The sequence below is a fragment of the Hemicordylus capensis genome, chromosome 1 (genome assembly GCF_027244095.1).
Source record: "Hemicordylus capensis ecotype Gifberg chromosome 1, rHemCap1.1.pri, whole genome shotgun sequence".
Classification (NCBI taxonomy): domain Eukaryota; kingdom Metazoa; phylum Chordata; class Lepidosauria; order Squamata; family Cordylidae; genus Hemicordylus; species Hemicordylus capensis.
In genome coordinates, this window is record NC_069657.1 from 314,446,520 (window position 1) to 314,468,692 (window position 22,173).

Genomic DNA, 22,173 nt, shown 5'->3' on the forward strand with positions numbered 1-22,173 from the left:
GTTTTGCTGAATATCTAGAACTTTGGATGCACATCTGACACTTTATTTGACACTTTGACACTGTAGCACAGCTATGCTGCTTGAGTAGCCTAAAGGCTGATTCACAAGTGTAGATATAGCACGTGGCACAGTCCTATGGATGGATGTGGGGGATTACATGTTTGAATGTTTTCTCATGTCAGAAATGTCCTACCCATGGGGGGGGGGGAAATAACCCTCTCCCTGACGTGCTGGCTTTCTACATAAGGGTGTGTGGGTTTTGTTTTGTTGCTTTGTTTTTACTAGGGGGGTATTAAAATGTGTGATCTTAGGAACATAGGAAGCTGCCATATACTGAGTCAGACCATTGGTCTATCTAGCTCAGTATTGTCTTCACAGACTGGCAGCGGCTTCTCCAAGGTTGTGGGCAGGAGTCTTCTCTCCGCTCTATCTTGGACATGCCAGGGAGGAATTTGAAACCTTCTGCTTTTCCCAGAGCGGCTCCATCCCCTGAGGGGAATATCTTACAGTGCTCACACTTCTAGTCTCCCATTCATATGCAACCAGGGCAGACCCTGCTTAGCTAAGGGGACAAGTCATGCTTGCTACCACAGATCAGCTCTCCTCTGCTGCCCAAAGTCTGAAGTGGTACAGTTTGTGATGGACAGTACCACGTGCTATTTCTGAGCATGTGAATTGATCCTTAAAAATAAGCCAACAGGAGAGTTGAAGGATAAACAGGGCAGGATAAAGGATAAAAGTTTTTTTCATTTAGTCATTAAATATTTTCATCCTGAAGAGCTGTTAAGGATTTTTCAATGATAATCCATACTAGGAGTAGGAACCCTTGTCTCAGATGTATCTGATTTAGTTTTCCTGATGGGATGACCAATCTGGTCAAATACAGTTATTGGAAAATCTTGACATCAGCCTCAGGAAAGGACAGGGAAGGTAAAGAATTTCAAGCAAGCAAACATGTCAATGCTGAGTTCTAAACACCTGTCCCAAAATAGTTACTCAGTGACTTTGACTGCTAATTAAAATACTCTTCACATGTTTAGTTTTGGATAAAATACAGTTGATGACATTGAACTGCAAAATCCAGCCCACTATGAATACTGGAGGATACCACTGTTCTAGTTTTAATGTGTTCTGTGTATAAGGGACTCAGTCTTGTGTGAGAAATTTAGGTGAACCTATCTTCAGATATTGATGCTGCCAACTGAGAGTTTGTGAGATGTAGAATTTCACTATAGCATGCTATTCATGTGACAGAATAGAACAGATCACACTGTGGACAATAAAACATGTTCTGTTTTCATGAGAGATAATTTATCAAAATTTTTGACTATCACATATCTCCCTCTCTCACACATTTTTCTTGTTGCTGTTCATTTGTTTTTTAGGCACTGGGAAACCATGAATTTGATAATGGTGTGGATGGATTACTGGACCCACTACTTAAAAATGTAAATTTTTCCATTGTGAGTGCAAACATTAAAGCAAAGAAGCGAGTGGCGAGTAAGATCACAGGATATTTTCTTCCTTATAAAATTCTGAATGTTGGTTCAGAAAAAGTGGGAATTGTGGGCTATACCACAAAGGAGACCCCTGTCCTTTCAAATCCAGGTACGTTGTCTTTTAATATATTAAATACTTATTCAGATGCTTTTCTCCCCGCATTTCATTCATTTTTTACTATAAAATTAGTGCTGCAATTGCCACTGTATAAGATATGGATTAGCTTCATATTGCAGAATGCCTGTATGTATCTGCAATAAAATGACTTTGTAGTGATCAGCCTCTGATCAGCCCCTCCTCTTCCCTAAAGAGCTAACCGGAAGTGAGCCCTGTCCTGACTGACAGGCTGGTTAACTCCAGGAATTGGTCAATCAACACACCAGGTGGGTGGCACCTAGGGAGCCATGAGGAGGAAGAGAAGAGTCCCTTTGTTAGAAGAAGCTAGGCAGGAGGTGAGAGAAGGACAGGTGGAAAGGCTTAGTGAGGAGCAATGGAGTTTTGCTCCCTCATGGTCAAAAGATAGCCTGGAGAAGATGTCTCTCATGGAAGGACCTCTGCAGCTCCTTGAAAGACAGGAGGGCAGGAAACTTGAATCCAAATCCAGGAATAGGTGAGTTCCAGATAAAGGACACTAGGACTTTGGCTTCTAGAAGTTAGTCTAGGGGAAAGTTTGTTTAGTCAGATTGTGCATTAGACTATTGTTTGCTTTTGTGTGCTTTGTAAATCCTTGAAATTTTTCTAGGATTGTTTACCTGTAATATAACTAAACTAAGAAACACTAGAATTCGTCCATCCATTGCAAAAGGCTCTGTAAGCTATTTAAAAGGTGCTTTTGTATTTTCCTACATCTATGTTCTTTGCAACTGGGTAACCATGATTTTCAAAGTGTGCCGCCCCAACATCGTCTGGGGTGCTTTTTGAAGTATTCTTGTAACCACTGAGTATTGCTTTTGTTTACCTGAAACTAAAAGCTGAGAGAGCCTCGGACAGAAGCTGTCTGTAGTATTTTGAATAAAGGTTTTTTTTTGTCTTTTTGTTTTTGTTTTTGTTTTGCATTTTAAAAGCCTCTGAGTGGGTTTTTGACTCAGAATAAAGGGGGCTGGAAGGGAGGTCTTATTCTGGTGCACACACATACCTCAGGAGCTTGGTGGCTGTTAGTTTTCTCACCACATGTAAGCTTGTACATGGAAGGTTTTTGTATACTTTTCCAGTAGCAAAAACAGGAGAGTTTCCCTGGGATTTCAACCCAAGCCCGGGGGGGGGGGGGGGGGTTAAGCTCTGTCGATAAGTTGTTGGTGGTGGCAGCCTTAGTACTACCAGGCGTACAGGAAAGTTTATAGGGAGAAGCCTTTGCTTGGAAAGCATAGAGGGGATGATTCAGCATTTCTCTTCCCCTCACATGGGCTTGCTCTGAGACAAAGGCTGGTAATCCGCAACAGACTTGCACCCCTTTTTCTGAATGTGGGTATGAGGAAAACAAAGTGCTTTGGATGTAAGATGTCTTGAATTTGGCCTTGCTCCCCCCGCCGCTCCCCCCAGGGTGCTGTAATGAAGACTGAGTTTGGGATCAGAAAAGAACAATGCCCAGGTGTGCTCTCTGGTAAAATGAAATCAGTTCAGAGGTTCAAAGTCACCTCTTGGAAATGCATGATCAGGGATGGGCCTTCTCCATTGCGCCTCGAGGCTTTGGAATGTGCTCCATAGTGAAATAAGAGCCTTCCCATCTCTGACAATTTTTAAAAAGTCTTTAAAGATGCATCTGTTCACCCAGGCTTTTAACTGATACTGTTTTGATTGTTTTTAATGTTGTTTTAGAATATTGTTTTAAAAAAATTTAAATTCTGTTTTAAATTTCTTGTTTTTATTTTTAACTAATGTTTTAATGTTTTATCTTGTTGTAAACCGCCCAGAGATGTAAGTTTGGGGCGGTATAAAAATATGTTAACTAAATAAAATAATAAAACAAAAGTAACAACTGATAAGTAGAAAGGGTCTGGCTCAAAGTTTAGTGATCAACTTTTGTTAAGGAACAAAGACCGAAACTATAAAGTCAGCTCCTGAAGAGCCATTATCTAGATATTGAGACTAGAAAGAAAAATTTCATTCAGAAGGAAGGAACCATGATAAATGCTTGGCTCTAATGGCTGCAAATCTTCCCTCTAATGCTAATCCATTCAGATTTTGAGAGTATAAATAGGCCAGAGAGGCTGAGGGAAATGTCATGCCAGAGTAGGAGTCAGGACTGATATTTTTCTCCTGGATCTCCCAACAAATCACTTTCTGCAAGATCCATTTTGATAAGCAGAATGAAGGAAAGACAATGTAACGGGCGTAGCAAGGATGGAGTTGGCCCAGAGACAAAATTTTAAAATGGGCCCCCCTCACTGAAGCTCAGCCCATGAAGTAAAGAAATCTTAAATGAGGCTGAATAGTGGTAACAAAAAATATTGTGTGTGTGTGCCACAATAGAACATCATCCTAAATTATTTTTTAAAAGGTTGTGTAAATTGTGGACGATGCAAGAGAGAGACATGTTGTTCTGGTAGCTCCAGGTCTTAACACTCACATCAATTTCAGAGGATGAATATAACTGAAGGAAGCCTGGGTGGGTGCATGGCTGGGGGAGTCAGTCATGTGACTTGCCTCTGGGAGGGCCCCCCAAGGCAGTGGGCCCCCAGACAACTGTCTCCCCTTGCCCTATTATAGTTACGCCCCTGCAATGTAAACCACCCATGACTTGCTTTCCAATTACCAAGAGACTTTCTCTTCATTCCAGGCCTTTTCTCCTATGAAAAGGTGTCTGTTTTTAAACACCTTGGGTGAAAGTTTGCTTGCTTTCTGACTCCTACTGGAATAAGATCTTTCCCCTTAGGCAATGTGTTCCAGTCACAATGACAGGACTGAGCAGCCAGGACACTTTCCCCAAAGACAATGAGAGAACAAATTCATGGATTTGTTCTGTCAACCCACCTTGCCACAACCTAGGCAACCTACCTGCCTAGGCAGGCACCCTTAAAGGATCAGTGCAAGTTGTCCATCCCAAGAAGTGAATGGTGGCTATGTGAATCCTCTGCATGCCCCACCTTTGCTCCCTAATGTTTAGCACTGTGCTCTGGGAAACTTGTTGCTGCTTGAGGCATAGATTTTTTCCCCTATCTGTGGAATTGACCCTTTTTCAACTGAAAAGGAATTTTCCCTCATGATAAAATGCTATGGAATGTATTTGGGCATCCTTACATCTTGTATTTACAGCCTTTTGATTATTTCTGGTAATAGAAACTCCCTGTCAGCCTGCAGTCAGCCTGAACACACAGTCCCGTGCTTCACTGAGAGCTTTATTTGCACAATTAGAAACTTGCTTCAGTATTTTCAGTTGTATCCATGACTGATTCATTATCAGTTGTCCTACTCTTTGGCAATCATGCTATGATGTTGGACCTTCACCTTGAGGCTGGTGATTATTTCTGTTATGCTTGCTAATTCCCCCCATGTATTTGATTGGTATTATAGGATGTTGATTTCCTACATGGCTGAATTTGCATTAATTAATATTTGCTAATTCTGTAAATTATTAAGTTGGTTTTTATTAATCAATCTCATTGGTTAAAGTACCCAAACATGTGCATTTAATTCTTATGTGTTTGTCTGATGTAGCAGCATGTTGCCAGTGTCTAAAGATCCTTGGCACGTGTAGGTTATGTGTAGAAAGCACATAGCATAACCACCAGCTATGTCCTGGGTGTTGTGCAAAACATTTGTGTGATACAGTTCCAGAGGGTTTGCAGTCAATAACTGATGGATGCAGCATTGATTAAAGACGGAGGGGCAGACCAGTGCTTGACTGAGTAATGGGAATAGGATGGGAATTGATAATAGAGTAAGGTCAGGGGGGTTCAGGAACATCATAGCTACAGAAGTGCAAAGCTCTGAAAGAGAAAAGAGTTGGCTTGAAGAACAAAGTTGGGAAGGCTATTACTTATAGGCATAAGGTTTTGCATTATTGCATTCTGATCCCCTACCAGTTAATGAAGCGAGTCTGACGATCAGTATGGCTCTCCCCGCAGAGGATCGCCCGCGGAGCCCTGGCAGCTGGATCGGCCACCCACACAACTGCTGGCTCTGTCACGGAGCCGGCAGGGGCTGTGGGGATTGGGGCCCATGTGGCCCCCAGAAGTTCCAGGATGCCCCACACAAGTGCATGGGGCATCCTGGAGAGACCCCCAGGGCCGGGAGGCTTGTTTCAGCCTCGTGGCGGGGGTCTCCTTGTATGTTGCCATGGTGTGGAGCCTTGCCGCGGCAGCAGACTATCAAATAGACAAGGTTAGCAGAGCGCTTGCTCCGCTAACCTCTTCTAAGGGGAGGGGGAATTAAGAGGGTTTGCTGCTGGGAGCCACGTGGCTCCCGTGGCAGCACATGATCCACCAAAAGCAGGCTAGGCTCCCTTAGCCCGCCTTTGGTGGATCGTGAGAATCTCCTCAAGGTCTCTCTTGTCTTATTTGCTATTCTGACATCACAAAGTTAGTTCCAGTAGTTCCTATGTTGGGCTGATCTGGGAGGACATTATAGCTATGATGATACAAATTTAAAACATAGGGTTGAGGAAGCTGCATGTATCACGAACTAAAAGGAAATGCCTTCTTTGTCCAGAACTCTGAGCAAAAGACTGTTGGCTCTGCCTCTGCTGGCTAGTTGGCGGTTAAGGTGGAGAACTCAACCTCATACATTTCTTGGAATTTTTTCAAGTATTTTTATATAATAGAGATAGAAGCCTGGAGCAAAGTCTAAGCTCTTGCACAATGTCACTGGGGGCCATAGTAAAGACAGATGTTGTTTATTCACACATCTGCCTTATTCATGTTTTACATGTGTAGGGTGGGGTATTTAGCAACGGAATGTGTGCATGACTAAGGGGACTTATAGGCCCCCTCCAGTCCCTTCCCCTACTGTGCTAAGCTCTGTCCCCTGAAGCACATTTTTCACCCAGCACATTTCACTTTTGGAGCTAAGCTGTGAGATAAATGGCAGGGTGTGGGTGAGGTAAGTTCAGCTTTTATCCCCCCCACCCCGGTGCACATTTTCACGACACCCCAGCTTCCCATTTTAGACACAAAATGGGTGGACATATTGTGAACACACATGCTTAATTCCATTACATCTAGCTTGTCCCCTAGAGAGCTGCCAGACAATGAGGCAGTAAGAAATGCAAGACATTTTGGATTGTGGTCTTGCTGTTTCCAGTCCCAAGCCTTTAGACAAACTGAAGAGGTAATTAAAGTACCAAAAGAGGAAAGTAATTAAGGAGTTTAAAGGGCACAGCATCTCATTACAACCTATAGATCCAAGTAATGCCGGCTTTTGCAGCCTGCATGCTGTAAGGCACTGTACCAGAAACATTTCTTTTGGATAGTTGTAACTGAAAGGAAGTCCACATCCTAAGGAGCTTGAAAAGAAAGAGCATGGTATAGATAAAAGGCATATTACACTTTAAGATCCGTTCAATGTAGACATACTGAGGCCCAGTTAACATTGGGCAGATTCAGACATCAGGCAGAACCAAGGTTAAAACTCAGTTCCACACATCTCCTAGCCTCAAGAGTGCACACTCTCCTATCCCAGAGGAATAGGAGTCAGAGGAAATTACTTTGAATTGTGGTTAGAAACAAATCAAGATGGGTTGTGACATCTGGACTGACCAATTTTGGTTTATTCGAACTGAAGTGTTTACACTAAAGAGAGATCTGAAACCCTCAGTTTATTTCTAGCAAAGGACTGCACAGCTTTGGTCTACAACTCTGGTCTACAACTCTCATCAACCCTGCCTACTGGCCACTTGTGGCTGAGGATGATGGGAATAGTAGTCCAAGAACAACTTGAGGACCAAAGTTGTGCAGCCCTGTGCTAGTACTTTGATGAGATTAAACAGAGATTTGTTGGATTAGATATCATAGCTGATCTTGGTTTGTTTCTAACCACAGTCAGCATAGTGTTACAGTGTCTCGATCTAACCCTGTCTGTACACACACACCCTGGCACTTTTATGGTCTGGCCTATGTTTGAGAGAGAGAGAGTGAGAGAGTGTGTAAGTACAGGAAAAGAACAGTGTTTAACACTGGCATTAAGGTTAGCTTAGGAAGGCAAGCAAGGAAGAAAGCATCACATTGAGGCGGGTCTCCTGGTCAGTGAGACCCGCTTTTGCTGGTTTTGCGGGGAGAGCGGGCTAAGCCCACTCTCCCCACAGACGATCCGTGACGGAGCCGGCGGGGGCTGGGGAGCAGGGGCCGATCAGCCCCGGAAGCTCCAGCATGCCCTGAGCGAGCGCTTTTCACCTCCCCTTCGGGGGTCTTCTTGTGAGTAACTGCGGTGCGGAGCTGCGCTGCAGCAACTTACGATCTTTAAAACCAGGTTTGCGGAGTGCTTGCTCCGCAAACCTGGTTTTAGGGCAGGGGTACTTAGGCAGGTTACCCGCCTAGGAGCCACCGGGCTCGCAGCTGAGCCCGGTGGTTCACTCAATGGGGCGAAATCGGGCTTGCCTCTGCTAGCCCGATTTCGCCCCATCATGTGAATAGCCTCATTCTGTCCTTTAGCCTAATCTCAAACTCGGCTTTCTGTATAGCCTGTGAAGCATTTTCCAATACCGCAGACCAGACAGCCATGACTCAGGTTGTTTTTCAGCACATCTTTATTTTGACGTTCAGGTGTTAACTGAATCCATTCTAAAGCCTTTGGGGTACACAGACCTCCGCAATTCTCTCCAGGATGTTCCTGGCACTGTTTGACAGCTCTTTGTCCTCTCTTGTCCATCCATTGTCTTCTTACTAGAAGTGTCAATGAACAAACATTAGCCTCGGAGCCCCCATACTCACAGTCCTTGCTTCCAGAATAATTTTCTGTCCCCTATAAGGTAGCTAGCCAAGCCACCCCATTGAGGGGGAAATGCAGCCTCTGGGATCCACCCCAAGTTGCTGCCGCCCAATTTTCAACACTCTCCAGCTGCACCACAGAGACTTCAGCCTTCATGTCAGTCAAGTCATATACTGTAATTGTTCTCTTTTGCCCCTCCCTCTGGATGCATGTGCATGTCTACACTTGTGATTTGTTAGGCTAGGCTAGAAGAACTCTTCCTTAAGGAGCCTCGGCCCGGAGCAGAGCCCCCAAGGGACTAGCCTCTAGTCGAATCCACTGGTGGTCTGGAACATCCATTGGCATCTTTACTAAATTGGTTCATGCAACCTTTCTGTTTGATTCTGTTCTTTGCCACTGACCCCTAGTAACTTCAAACCCTGATCACCCGTCCTCCTGAGCAGCCTCCAATAGCACAGGGAGACACCTCCTCCTCCACTCACATGTTCTAGTAAAGTTCAGCCCCAGATTCACCCTTCACTCAGCAGTCAAAGAAGCTGTTTTTTTCTCTAGTCAATTTCCTCCACTCCCTTGTGCAACGTTTAACCCTTTCCTTCGCCCTTCATTCCTACGCAACCAGTCCCTGGGACTGGCCATCCTTCTTCATCCTTTATCCAAACTCGCATGGGTCTTTTCTCTCACCTCTTCTACCTTTTCCCCATTCTCCTCAAACCTTACTCTGACTCTGTCCACCCTCTGCCCTTGGTTTCTTTCTTTAGCCCCTTTTCTTATCTTTGCTCTACTTGTTGTTTGCCCTTTTCTTCTTGTGTTCTTTAACCCTCTTCCTTAGCTATGCCATAACTCTCTCTGTTCTGTGTCCTTGGTAGGGATGCGCACGAGCGACTCGGAGCAGCTGGTGGCACGGCGGGGCGCAGTTCCCTTAAAGCTCCTTACCTGCTCGCTCCCACTCCGCCACTCTTCTGGGTCAGCACCCGCTCTCCAAATGGCCCTGCGGGGCTGCAGTGCTGTTCCCTGCAGCCTCTGCATGGCATCGGCATGCCCATGTCTGGCATGCATGTGTGCCGGCCATGTGTGTGCTGATGCTGCGCAGAGGCTACAGGGAACAGTGCCGCAGCCCTGCACGGCCATTTGGAGAGCGGGATCAACCACCGGGAGAGTGAAGGGGTGGGGACAAGCAGATAAGGAGCTCTTTACCTGCTTATTAAGAGAACTGCCCCCTGCCCCACCAATCCGGCTCGAATGCCAGCACCTGAGCTGGTGTGGCACTTCCCAGAGAAGGTACACACCTTTAGTCCTTGGCCTCTCTCTTTAACCTTTAACTCATTTTTAACCCTTTCCTTCACATTTCCCTATTCCCCCATCCTCTAGTAAGCTTCCACATTCATCACAATAGCAATAATCCAGAGCCATGGTTCTATTCAGATTTCTCCCTCCCACTGGCTCTTAATATTTTCCCTGACTCTGCCTGTTCATGGCAATCTTTCTGAATTTTTCTCTGATTCTGCATGTTCAGTGTCCTTGGCAATCTCTTTTATCCTTTAACACGCACACCCTTTCCTTTCTGCTTCCCTGTTCTATAACTCTTTTGGTATAGTAAACAAATCAAAGAATCAATTACATATTCAATAACTATCAGAGCATCTACTAGTCTATTACACATAAAAGAACCCACCATGGTTGCAATAATTCATAGTAAAATGCTAATATCCAGACACAAATTTCATCTTGCATATTCTGTGTCATATGGGAATGCCATGTGTGTTCATATAATTGAATAATAGTTCAAGCCTCACTCTGTATTAAATAAGATATATCTTCATTTGAACTTTAATCCTGTGGTTGTCAGTTCTTCTGGGAAACTACTGGCTTTAGAACCAAGCCTAGTGATCCAACAAAGGGGTGAGACACACCCCACATTACAATAGAATTATTCTGACTTGTGGCATGCAGCGGAAGAGGAAGCACATGCTCTTGAAGCTAGGATATGTTGTGCAGAACTGAGATTTAACCTTGGTTCCATCTGAACCATTGTCCCTTTTTTCTACATATGAAAAGTTCTGCTCTGTCCTTGTCACTTCACGTTGCCTCAGCCTTGGACCATTACATTTCCACATGACTGTATGCCCAAGGATGGTCATGATTGCTCGTATGATGGAGGTGAGGGGAAGCCTTAATTAAATAGGGTTTGAGAATATTTGTTTGTATACCATGATACTGGAATCTAATTCTTAGTTCAGAAGACTTGTGCTCAAAGGAAGAATTTTTATCTTTGTTTTGATTCGGTGATGCTGCTTACTAGTCTCTATTCAGTGTTGTACGGATTGTTGTGTTAATGGCTGCTAACCTGCCATTTCATGTAATATATAGTGTGAAGAAATACTGTATTCTAGGAATAATAGCTGAGCACATTCTGTTTTAGAAACCAAGATATTTTTATATGTCCAAATTTCTGTATTTTAGAATTGTATACAGATATCTAGAACTATTCATTTTTTAAAATTTTAAAATCATTTGTCCAATAATTTCCATTATAAAAAAACAGAATTAACGCTTAATGAAGACATTTTTTTAAAAGCCAAAATAGACTTCATATAGTTTTGCATCTTAAGCTTCCTTGAGCAGAGAGCCTATGTGTTTATTTAACATATTTATACCCTGCCTGTTAATCACAAGAACTTGTACAGCAGCTAACCAATATAAAATTGCAATATAAAGCAATAGCCATTTGTCTCATCAGAGGATGGGTCTGTAGCTCAGTGGCAGAGCATATGTTTTGCATACAGAAGATCCTGGCTTTAGTCCCTGGCCTTTCCTGGTAGAACTGGGAAAAACTTCTGCCTGAAACTCTGGAGAGGCACTGCCAGTCAGCAAAAACAATACAGTACTAATAGTGTGACTCAGCAGAAGGCACCATCATATGGACAACAAAACAATTCATAAACATGAGTATAATCAGATCAAAAGTAGAGGAGAATCTTCAAATTCCTTCTAAAAATTAACACAGAGGGAGCTTTATGAGTGGATGGGGAGAGGGCATTTCAGAGACGAGGCCTGTTAGGAACATCCTGGGGACATATGGGGCACACCCTATCTCTGTATGGGTAGCTATTTGGCACAAGGCTAGAGTCCTCATCCCACCCTCCTCATTCCTGACTGTCTCTTGGGTGGGCAGGCATGCACTGTCTGCAGTCACTACTTTCAATGTGAAACTCATATGTGTCTCTCATACATTCATCCAGATGTCCCTGTGCTTCACATGGTATCTGCCTGCAAGCAATGCCTTGCAGGCCAGGCACATGAGAGAGATGGTTGAATGAGTGCAAGGCACTGAAAGTGTGCACATGCTTCTCATTAAAAAGTAGTGTCCCAGGCATGCTGCAATGTGGGTGCACTCAGATTCCTTGGAAGTAGGTGGGGGCAGGAGGTAAGAAGAGTTCACTGAGGACTCTGCCAGTTCCCACCCATGCAGTAATGGAATGTTCCAGTGATTCTGTAATATCTATATATCTGTTAATTAATACATGAGCAGGAGGTGGGAACACAGAGGCCTAGAGGCACAGGGATAGTGTTTAAAGTGGAATCAGCCCCAGCCCCACTCTAAAGAACATGGCTATTTCCCCATGTGTATACAGAAGTGATTTAAACACACAGACTCACAGGTTCTTTGGGTCCAAGTTAATCTCCCTCTCTCACTGGCAACCTTGTCTCACCTCTCTCTTTTCCACGTGCACAGAGGCAGAGCACTGCTGGTAAATGTGACCTGCAGGTTTCTACTAGTTTGGAGTAGTCCACCCTTCTCGAAGGCGCCTTCCGCTATCAGCTGTACAAAAACCTAAAGAGAAGTTCATTTTGTATGCCCAAAGAGCATGATTGCACCACAATACATGGGAAATACAAATTTAGGGCTTATTTTTAAAACCTGATAAGCTTTTTTATTCACATCTCACTTCTCTCTTTATTCTGTCAATTCCACCAATACAAACAGAAGAAGGAGAAATGACAGGGCTGAACCGCTTTGTCTTGTTAGGCTGGAGAGGTAGGACAAGGGTGAATAGACCTATGCATTTTTTCCTTTTAACACTCCAAAGAGTTTCTTATGCCAAGAGATCAACATGTCATCAGTGAACTTCTTCCCCCAGAGGTCTTGGCTGATGTTCATCATTGCCAGAAACAAAATTTGGAACATCTCAGGTGGCATTTTGTGGATGTTATTGTGGATGTTCATCAGGTGTTCTAGTACTTGCTGTTCTATCCAGCTACAATCTTAAAATACTTCATTATTATGGGGAAAAACACAAAGCTAAGTCTGAGGGACGCTTTTTCACTAACTAGACTTTTGGCAATGAGTAAATACACTTAAGTAAAGAAATACCATCTTGTATTTTTCAGATTTAGTGGGTGGGACACATCCTCAGTTGTATGACATATGAGATAGTGTATAAAAAGCAGTTCTGTAGATTATCTCTCTCTATAAAAGCCTTAGGTGGTTTGTGGCAAGCCTTGCCCATGCAGTGCTAAATGCATGCTTGGCGAGAGAGATTGCTGGGGCAGCATGATGGTGGCAGCCAAAGCTGGCAGCTCAGAGGTGGCTGGGGAGCTGGAGGAGCCTGACAGGGCAGCTGAGGAGGAGGAGGAGCAGGAGGGCAGCGGAGGAGGGAGGCTTGAGGTGGAGGCAACACAGGGAGGGAAAGCTCAGGGGTGGCTGGGGGACCAGAGGAACCCAATGGGGCAGCCATCGGGCTCCTCCAGGGCAGCTGGGGGTGGGGCTGGAGATGAGGAGGGGGGTGAGGAGGAGCAGGAAGGCGGTGGAGGAGGGAGGCTGCTACTGCCACCACAATGGAGGGTGGGGAAGTCTCTGGGGTGAGGGGGCTGTGGTGGGGGTGAGGAGAGCAACTAGTGCGCAGATGCTCTGTACCAGTCAAGCTAGTAATAAATATTAACCATTCATTCATGTGCTTCATGCAACTCCCAAACTAAACAAAAGATTCCTAAAATCCATGGATTAAAGGAGACTTAAGCACGGTATGTTTAGATTACAGAATCAACTTACAGTATCTGAAGACTTCCTATCAGGACAGAATAAAAATGAAAAACTCTCTAAAAAGATGAGTCTAAGTGTTTCTTTAAAACCTTGAGAAGGGAGCATGACAAAGCACAAGGGCCTTCCAGAGCTGAGTGTAACAACCAAAATGGGTCTGTCTCTGGTCCACACTAACTGGACTTCTGTCCGTGGCTGAGCTGCTAGCAGGAACTGAGATATAGGGCAGAGTCCTTTATGCATATATGCAGCCCTCTGTGTGTATCTGTGGATATGTGTGAAGATTAAAGTTTTTGTTTTTTAAGCAAACGCATTCTCCCATCCTCTCTGTCTCGTCACCCCAAGTCTCTTGTCTGGCTTCTGGCTCACTGGTGCTCAGTTGAAGAGAGTGAGCGAACAAGACTGGCTGGAGTTGGCACTGATGCCAGGTGGGAAGTTCCCTTTTCATGTGGAGGCTCTGCTAAGTAGGAGGGGGAATCAAGAAGCCTGCTGACTGTATCCAGGCAGGTAGGCTTTGTAGGGCCATTGAGGAGATGCATGGCTGCTCTACCCATATGCAGAAATTGCATGGCTAGTGCCTGCTTGCTAAGTTTCCAGCCAGGGTGTCCTATTATTACCCCTTCCATAACGGTTATTTGCACCTCCTCAAGGAGGAACATAGGTGCTTAAGCTACATGAGAGACAACTGCAGAATGGCACATAAAGGAGCCTACCTAAGGGTAATTCTTTGGACAGGATGATTTTCTAAGCCCCTTCCAGAGCTCTGAACTCACTGGGTGAATTCCCAGAATTCATGGTGTTTATGCAGAGCATTAATCATGGTCAAATCTATCTTTCACTATTATGGAAATCTAACAGACAAGTGACAGATACTTCTGTTACCATTGTCACTGATCTTGCTCCTTCTAGCCTTGAAAAACAATGGCAGGAGATAAACCTAAAGCATATGACAAGGAAATTCCTCTTGCTTTTTCCATTCCCATTTATACTGTTATTTCAGATGTGTGTTCATGGCTAGATTTCAAAATAGCCTCTCAATGTAAACAAAATTAACGGTGTTTTGTGGACTTCCCAACAAATACTATTTGCCCACATTTTCCACAGCCTTACGAGAGGGGAGCAAGAGCTCCAGTCTTACAGGGAGATGGGACACTAGCTGTGCTGTGGGCTTGCCTTGCAGCACAAAGCACAGGGAGTGGGGTTGGAAAGTGAGTTTCATTTATCTCTCCTCCCACAAAAGCCTGTTCAATGCCAGGAATATGTCCCTGAAGGTTGCACAGCCCTCAGGGACATATTCTTGGCAGCAAACAGGGATTTTGTGGGAAGGGGAGAGAAGTGAAAATTGCTTCCGGATCCTCTTCCCTGCACACTGTGAGGCAAGCATGCAGTGCAGCTTCTCTCCTGGCTCCCTGTGAGGGAAGAGCTCTTGCTCTGCCCTTATAAGGCTGTGGAGAATGTAGGCTAGTATGCTGATCCCCCCCCCCCGGTGGTCCTGTGCAAGAGCGCAAGTACTTAAAGTACTGTGCCCACACTTTGGGAGTTCTATTTACATTATATCCAATTATATACCTACATTATGTCCGGTGTAAGTAGCACTCCTGAAGCATGGGGTGCTACTTTAGGTGTTTGTGCTCTTGTGGAAGACCACACTGCCTTGGGAGCCCATAGTAGTGAGGGTGGCTCAGAACTGCCTCTGTTGCATTGCAGAACACGTCAGCTATGGCATATGGACATGTAAGCACAATCAACCTTTTGATAACAACAGATTGGACTTTAGGGCTGGTAGTCCTGAGAAGGACCTCTGTTTCCTGGCACTGCTGTGGAAATCTGCAGTGTGCAGGCTAATCAATAAATGACATATTTCACTCATACAGCAACGCCTGCTGAATCATGATAACTGACTCCTAGGCCTGGTGCAGATGTTAAAATTAAATATGGTTTGAGTGTGGGGATCAGGCCTTGAGGTTTTTCCCCCTCACTTCCCCTGTCCTTTCCTCTCATGCACAAATCCCTTCTGTCTCTTCTACTTAATTTGATGTTGCATGTAACCATTGCTACCCCTGTGTTTAAAAAAAAAAAAAAGCCTAGGGATGTCTCTATATTTACTTTAAGGACCTAGATTTAATCAGGAGTGTCGCTGGGTTTCTTCTCACCACAGTTAGCAATGGTCACATATAACCCCAAACAAGAACAGGAAGAGTTCACGCACATGGCAAGTTCACTATCCTGTAGACTGTTCTCAGTCCCTAAACTAATTGATGTTTACATTAGCACCAGCTCCCAGTAACAGCCCTAAAGAGGGAGCAATGGAAAACCAGACTGCCCAGAGGTAACATCCACCCATCACAGGGTTTCCTTCCTATACATCCACCCACCCACCCACTGTTTCCTAAAAATATGGAATTTTACAATTTAGGATTCATTCCAGCTGGAGTACAAACAGGCACTTTAGATTAGTTTGTTTTCTCTGGCTCTGCCACATTTTCCCTAGTGCTCATAAAGAGAGTAATTGGGCAGCTATCCAAGGCGCTAAGCTCCTTTGAAAATTCAATTCTGGTATATGAAAAGTCTAGAAAATCCATTTTAAATGTTGTGCTGGTCAAAAATGACCAGATAGAACATCCACAATGTTCCTTTTATTTCTTGCGGTGTGTGTGTGTGTGTGTGTGTGGTTCTTTTCTAAGCTGAGAGAAAAATTGGTGCTTTGCAGCAGATCCTAGACACAGAACTGATTCTCACAATTGCCATTTGAGGGCTGGGAGGGCACAGGGGGAAGGCTGATCTTACCTATTCCCCCCCCCACACACACACACACCAATGACCAAACTGTCTGTCTTTGGCACACCTCCCATGTGCCCACATGGGCAGCCCCGCTCCCCACAGCTCCATGAGATGAGCAGGGAAGAGGGATCTGGGCCAGAATTTGCTTGGCCACGCACATTGCATTGAGGATTCCCCCGTCAGATGGGCGCTCTATGCACCTGTCTCTGTGTGTCCTTGGACTGAACTATGATACCCAGTATTCAAGGTAAGGGTGCAAGTGCACTTTTAGCCTCAACTAACAGTTGGGTTTCTTAAGATGGTTAGGCTGGTGAGGAGCGAAGGATTCGCAAGGATTGTGCTGCTTCTCACGATCAGTCTAACTCTGGCTGGGCTGCTCCAGGCTAGGTTAGGCTGTTTGTGAGAACAGCCTCGCAGACAGGGTTCAGGAATTTCATACCGAAAACAGTAGTTGAAAGAGGTAATTCTCTGAAACATTGACTCATTGACTCTATAATGCTGACTCAGCATTGTAACGGAAACACTGTTTTATGGTTTTATGGTTCCCACCTGACCGTTAGAAGATTAGTTAAGATCTTCTTTCTGAAGGTGTTTGGTCACTGTAAACGATTAAGATTTGTTCTTCTGATGCCCCCCCCCCCCGCCTTTTGTTATTTTAATGGATTAGATTTGCTATTTATTGTTGTAATTAATATTACTGATTTTGTTTTTATAGCATCTTGTTTTTATATGTTGCAAGCCTCTTCAAGAGCTGAGTGGGCTGGGAATGTGGGATATCATTCTAAGATCAAGAATAAATAGTGTGCTGTCTGCAGCATTCAGCAACTGCCCTTTTAAAGCTGCCCCTTTCCCTAAACTTTAAAGAGTAAAATATCCATTCCAGGGTGCTAAATATCTGTCCTTTGAATCTGATCCTTGTGCACGGATGCCTATATGGCTTGAGGGCTATATCACACTATTGTTGAAATGCTTGACCTAACATAAAACAAGAATGAAAGAGAGCCACAGAAATAATATACACATCCCATGTACTAATATGCAAAGTCTGTTTTCTTAACCCTTCATGTGATTGTGGTGATCCTGTGCAATGGTGTCTGTCCTGGCCAGAATACACAAGATCAGGCATAAGGTTCCCAGTTCTGGTGGATACTTCTTTTGCCAGAGCAGCACTTGTCCACAGGACCAGTGCAGCAATAACCCCTGCTTTACTGCCTTACTGGTCTGATGCTTGCCCTTGTGCTCAGTTGTACTGTTTAAGTGCCATGCAAAGATATCTGTGGTATGTGGAGGAGGGTGAGTCTTCTGCTATGCCCTATAGCCAAGGGCATAGCTATAACTGAACAAGGAGGGACAAATGTCTCTGGACCTCAGAGGAAGAAGTCACGTGCACACACGCCGGCCACTTCCGGTATTATGCTGACCAGAACAGCAAGAGGATATACAGCCACCCCATGCCAGCTATTTGGACAGCAGTGCCAGTGGGGGAAACATGGCGAGGGAGGTAAGGACACCCTCCACGTGCCTTAAAGCAACTCCTCCCTGCCTCCAAACCGGCTCAAACGCTGGTCTTCTGAGCCAGTTCAGCACTCTGTGAATAGACAGCCGAACCAGTTCATGCACACCCCTAATTGGAACTGAGTTGCCTTTACTCTGTGAATGCTCCACTTGGCATTTAAGGTGTATGCTGAAAGCATTTTAGAGCTATGCAGAAAGACCTTCAGCCAAATCAAACACTTAAGTATGTTCTGCTAAAACAACAAAAATATTTTATGCTGCATAAGATGCTAGAAAATATGGAGCTAACACAACTGGTGCTGTAGCAGTGTGAGTTTCATTGTGTGACAAGAACTTGTTAAGCAATGGATACAAACAGGGTATTGGAGATTCTTGTGCTTTGCCCTTGGCAAATGTCTTGTGTGAGAATGTAATAAAATGTATATATTAAATACTTTCCCCACCCCCTGGATTTTTAGGACAGGATCTACTGTTTGAAGATGAAATTGAAGCACTGCAGCCACAAGTGGACAAACTTACTACATTGGGAGTGAACAAGATCATTGCTCTTGGCCATTCTGGTTTTGCTGTGGACAAAAGTATTGCTCAGAAAGTGAGAGGTGTGGATGTTGTGGTTGGAGGACACACAAACACATTTCTTTATACAGGTATGGTATTTCCTTAACAAAAGAAGAGTGTTCTGCTTAGTAATTTAGTCATGCTAGTTAATAAGTGAAGCAAATGTAAAGTAGTGTTAGATATTTAGTGATTCATGCTTTGAACCAGCCACACCGGTTTCTGTGTATATCACTTGCTGGATTTGGATCTATTGGGAGTAAACTGGGTGCACATCAAAATGCACCTCAGAATGTGCATAGCGGTCTAGGTGATGTCTACCCATGCAGCATTGCTTTCAATGGGAAGCACATTCAAATCTGTGCCTTGTTCCTATTAAGACAGAATTAGTCATGTGCACAAAGCTTTTTAAAACACTGTATGGGGGCTCTAAGAAGAAAAGAAGAACCCAGGTGGATCAGACCAAAGGTCTGTCTATTCTAGCATCTTGCTTCCCACAGTGACTAACCAGGTACCTTTGGGAGACACCCATAAGCAAGACATTAGCTTATGGACACCCATAAGCAAGACGTCTTTGCCTGCTAACTTGGCAAAGAGGCACCTTTTAACATGGTGATTCTCTTTACTGAGCAGGGGGAGAGTAAGTGGCTCTACCCAACCCCTGCACAGTACCTCCAGTGACTGTTGTTGGTGTCTATCTTATGTTTCTTTTTAGATTGTGAGCCCTTTGGGGACAGGGATCCATCTTATTTATTTCTTATTTCTCTGTATAAACCGCCCTGAGCCATTTTTGGAAGGGCGGTATAGATATCGAATTTTTTTTTAAAAAGACATGAAGAAAAGAGCCCTCTCCTGTTGTTGCCCTACCTACAGCAACTGGGATTCAGTGGCCTACTGCTTCTGAGCATGGACTTTCCAGATAGCCATAATTGCTGATAGAGATCTCCTCCACAAATTTGTCTAATCCTCTTCTTAAGCAGTCAAAACTAGTAGCTATCACTCCATCATGAGGCAGTGAACTCCATAAATTAGGCATTGTACGAAGAAGCACTTCAGGAGAGGAGAGCTGGTCTAGGTGGGAGCAAGCATGACTTGTCTCCTTAGCTAAGCAGTGTCTGCCCTGGTTGCATATGAAAGGGAGACTAGAAGTGTGAGCGCTGTAAGATATTCTCCTCAGGGGATGGAGCCACTCTGGGAAGCTCAGAAGGTTCCAAGTTCCCTCCCTGGCTTCTCCAAGATAGGGCTGAGAGATACTCCTGCCTGCAACCTTGGAGAAGCCACTGCCGGTCTGTGAAGACAATAGTGAGCTAGATAGACCAGTGGTCTGACTCAGTATATGGCAGCTTCCTGTGTTCCTTTTTGTCTATCCAGGATTCACTCCCAATCAATTTCATTGAGTGACTTATAGTTCTAGGATTATTTATTTATACATACATACATACACATTTTTATACCACCCAAAACTCCAGTTCTCTGGGTGGTTTACAACAAAACAATAAAAACAACCAATAAAAAGATTAAAACATTTCAACAATTAAAATTTAAAACTTATTAGGAGAAAGGGAGAAAAATGTCAGTCTCCATCCACTTTTTCCACACCATGCATGCTTTCATAAAGTTCCATCATATCCCTTTCCCCGTAAGGATTTGGTAGAACAAGTGCACTTCTGTCCTGGATGGGAGACTTTGGACACACACCTTCATGTGCCTGACATGTGCAAGCTGGTGCCCATAGGCCCAAATGGCACAGCAGGAACTAGCAAGCTCAAGGTGGGTGACTGAGCCAAAAAAGCGACCTTTGTGTAAAATCCTCATGTAGGTGCCTCTTTCTTGTGAAACTGTTTCCTCCTTATGGTTTAGCACTACAGTAGTAAGTCAGTTGTGGAAGAAACTCTCATCCAGGCAAAGTTCTTGGAAAGTATCAAATTAAAGCTTTGCTAACAGGTGGCTGGTCTGCTCTATTAAGGCTATTCACATGAGCAGCCTAGCCCAGACTAGGGCAGCCCAGCCTGGGCTAGGCTGCTCATGTGAAGTGCCAGGATTGCTCCTGATCCCAGCGTTTGCACCCTGCCTTACCTTGCTTTTAACCCCGGCCTTTAGCCAGGGTTTAGGGCACAGGCACACCCTTCAACCTGCCTCTGGGGATGTGTGTATGCTCGGGCTCAGGCTGCAGTCAGCCTGAGCATACACAGAGAAGGGCATGTAAAGCACCTGTCTTGCACAGTGCATTGTGGGATATCTGGAGGCCAGGACGCATTGTCCCAGCCTCCAAAGGTCTGTGCTGCTTGGAGCAGCGCAGATCATCTGGGAGCACAAACCGCGCTCCTAGCAGCAGTCTGCTGGTCGTCTGAGGGGAAGGTGAGTTGAACCCTCTCTTTCCTCCCGCTTGCTTGTCTGGCATTCATGTGAATAGGCTCATTTCCTATTTATTTGAGCAGCATAAAAAATCATGAGGACAAAACCAGCTCCTCCTGTTAAGTGTACTTTGTGTGTTCTGTTTTTTACGTGTAGACTTCGCTGTGACCACAGCTTTAACTGTTTTATGCATCATAGTTTCCTTTGCTCTTCAGGAGATGGTTGGCTTTTGGTTTGCTAGTATACACTAAGAATTCTGGACCTTTTTCCAGTGGCCTGCACGCTTGTGACAGAAATGAATCACCTCTCATGTCACTGCGCTCTCTCTTTTCTGTCCTTCCTCCAGCATAAATATGCCAATATGAGCCTTCCCTCTGGTGCCTTACGCGTTCTTCTCCAGTTTCATTTGGCCCTTTACCTTCCACTCCATGACAGACACTGGCTCAGTGAGGATAGCAATTTTGTCTGTATGTGAAATATTAGAGTACGTTGGCTGATATTCTGGCTAATGCTGAGCATGACCCTCAGGGGTATTTTCAGGAGGCCCAGCAGGCTTCGGAGGGAAGGGAAGATCAGGGGAAATCGCCCTTCCCGCATAGCACCAGTGCAGCATTAGGCTGGATGTCAGCCACTGTGTGGAACAGCAAGAGAAAGAGGGTGGCTTGTTTTTCAGGCCTTCAGAAATAGTGGTGGGTGGACGTACCCTAGATTGATATTGCCTAGGAAATAATAAGCTTTCTCAGCAAGTATTTGGAAAACACTTATTTGCTTTCCAGGTGTTCTCTCCTGGCTCAGAATGTTGGATATGTGCTATGCACATGCACCTTAACTTTTGTGTATCTACCTACAAGGCATATGGCGACTAGTCTGCTGAATGTTAATTGTGCATGTGCACATTTTACATAAGGCACATTCTGGGGAAATGCTAGCTGGCTTGTAATTAGGGATGTGCACAAACAGGTTCGGAGGCCCTTTTATAGGCCTCCGAACTGGTTCGAACATTGCCCAGCTTGAGGGTTAGATGGTGGGGGGTGGTTTTAAGGGTGGGGGAGGATGCACTTACCCCAACACTGTGTTTCCCCCACTGGCACACATCTCCCTAAAAGCCCATTGGGGCGGCAGCGTACCTCCCTGCCATCCCGCCCCGATACTATCCAGAAGTCACCGGAAGTAGCAGCAGCAACTGCACACATCGTGTGCATTGTACGCATGCACGCACCCAATGTATGTGTGCATGAGCACAACACGCATGGTGATAGCTACTACTTCCGGTGACTTCTGGATAACGTCGGAGTGGTGTGGCAGGGAGGTATGCTGCCGCCCCAATGGGCTTTAAGGGAGATGTGCACCGGCAGGGAAAATGCACCGGGGTGGAGGGAGAGTAAGTGCATCCTCCCCTGCCCTTCAAGCCACCCCCCACCGTCGAACCGGCCCCTGCCAGTTCCGTGCATATCCCTACTTGTAATACAGCTGAGCAATTCAAGCTTGACACATTTATATCCAGTAATCCAAAAACCTTTGGTTTAAGATGAGAGTTAAAATGCTTTACATTTTCACTCATGCTCTTA

The 22,173-nt window shown here is 44.8% G+C and overlaps 1 protein-coding gene across 2 annotated transcripts in view; it reads left to right on the top strand.

The window, feature by feature from the left end:
- Nucleotides 1-22,173, top strand: part of NT5E (5'-nucleotidase ecto) — a 65,449-nt gene that overhangs the window by 20,721 nt on the left and 22,555 nt on the right. For both annotated transcript variants that reach the window (XM_053287224.1, XM_053287225.1), the window contains exons 2-3: nt 1,386-1,608; nt 18,154-18,342. In XM_053287224.1, the coding sequence (XP_053143199.1) occupies nt 1,386-1,608; nt 18,154-18,342 (412 nt within the window). The remainder of the gene's footprint in view (nt 1-1,385; nt 1,609-18,153; nt 18,343-22,173) is intronic.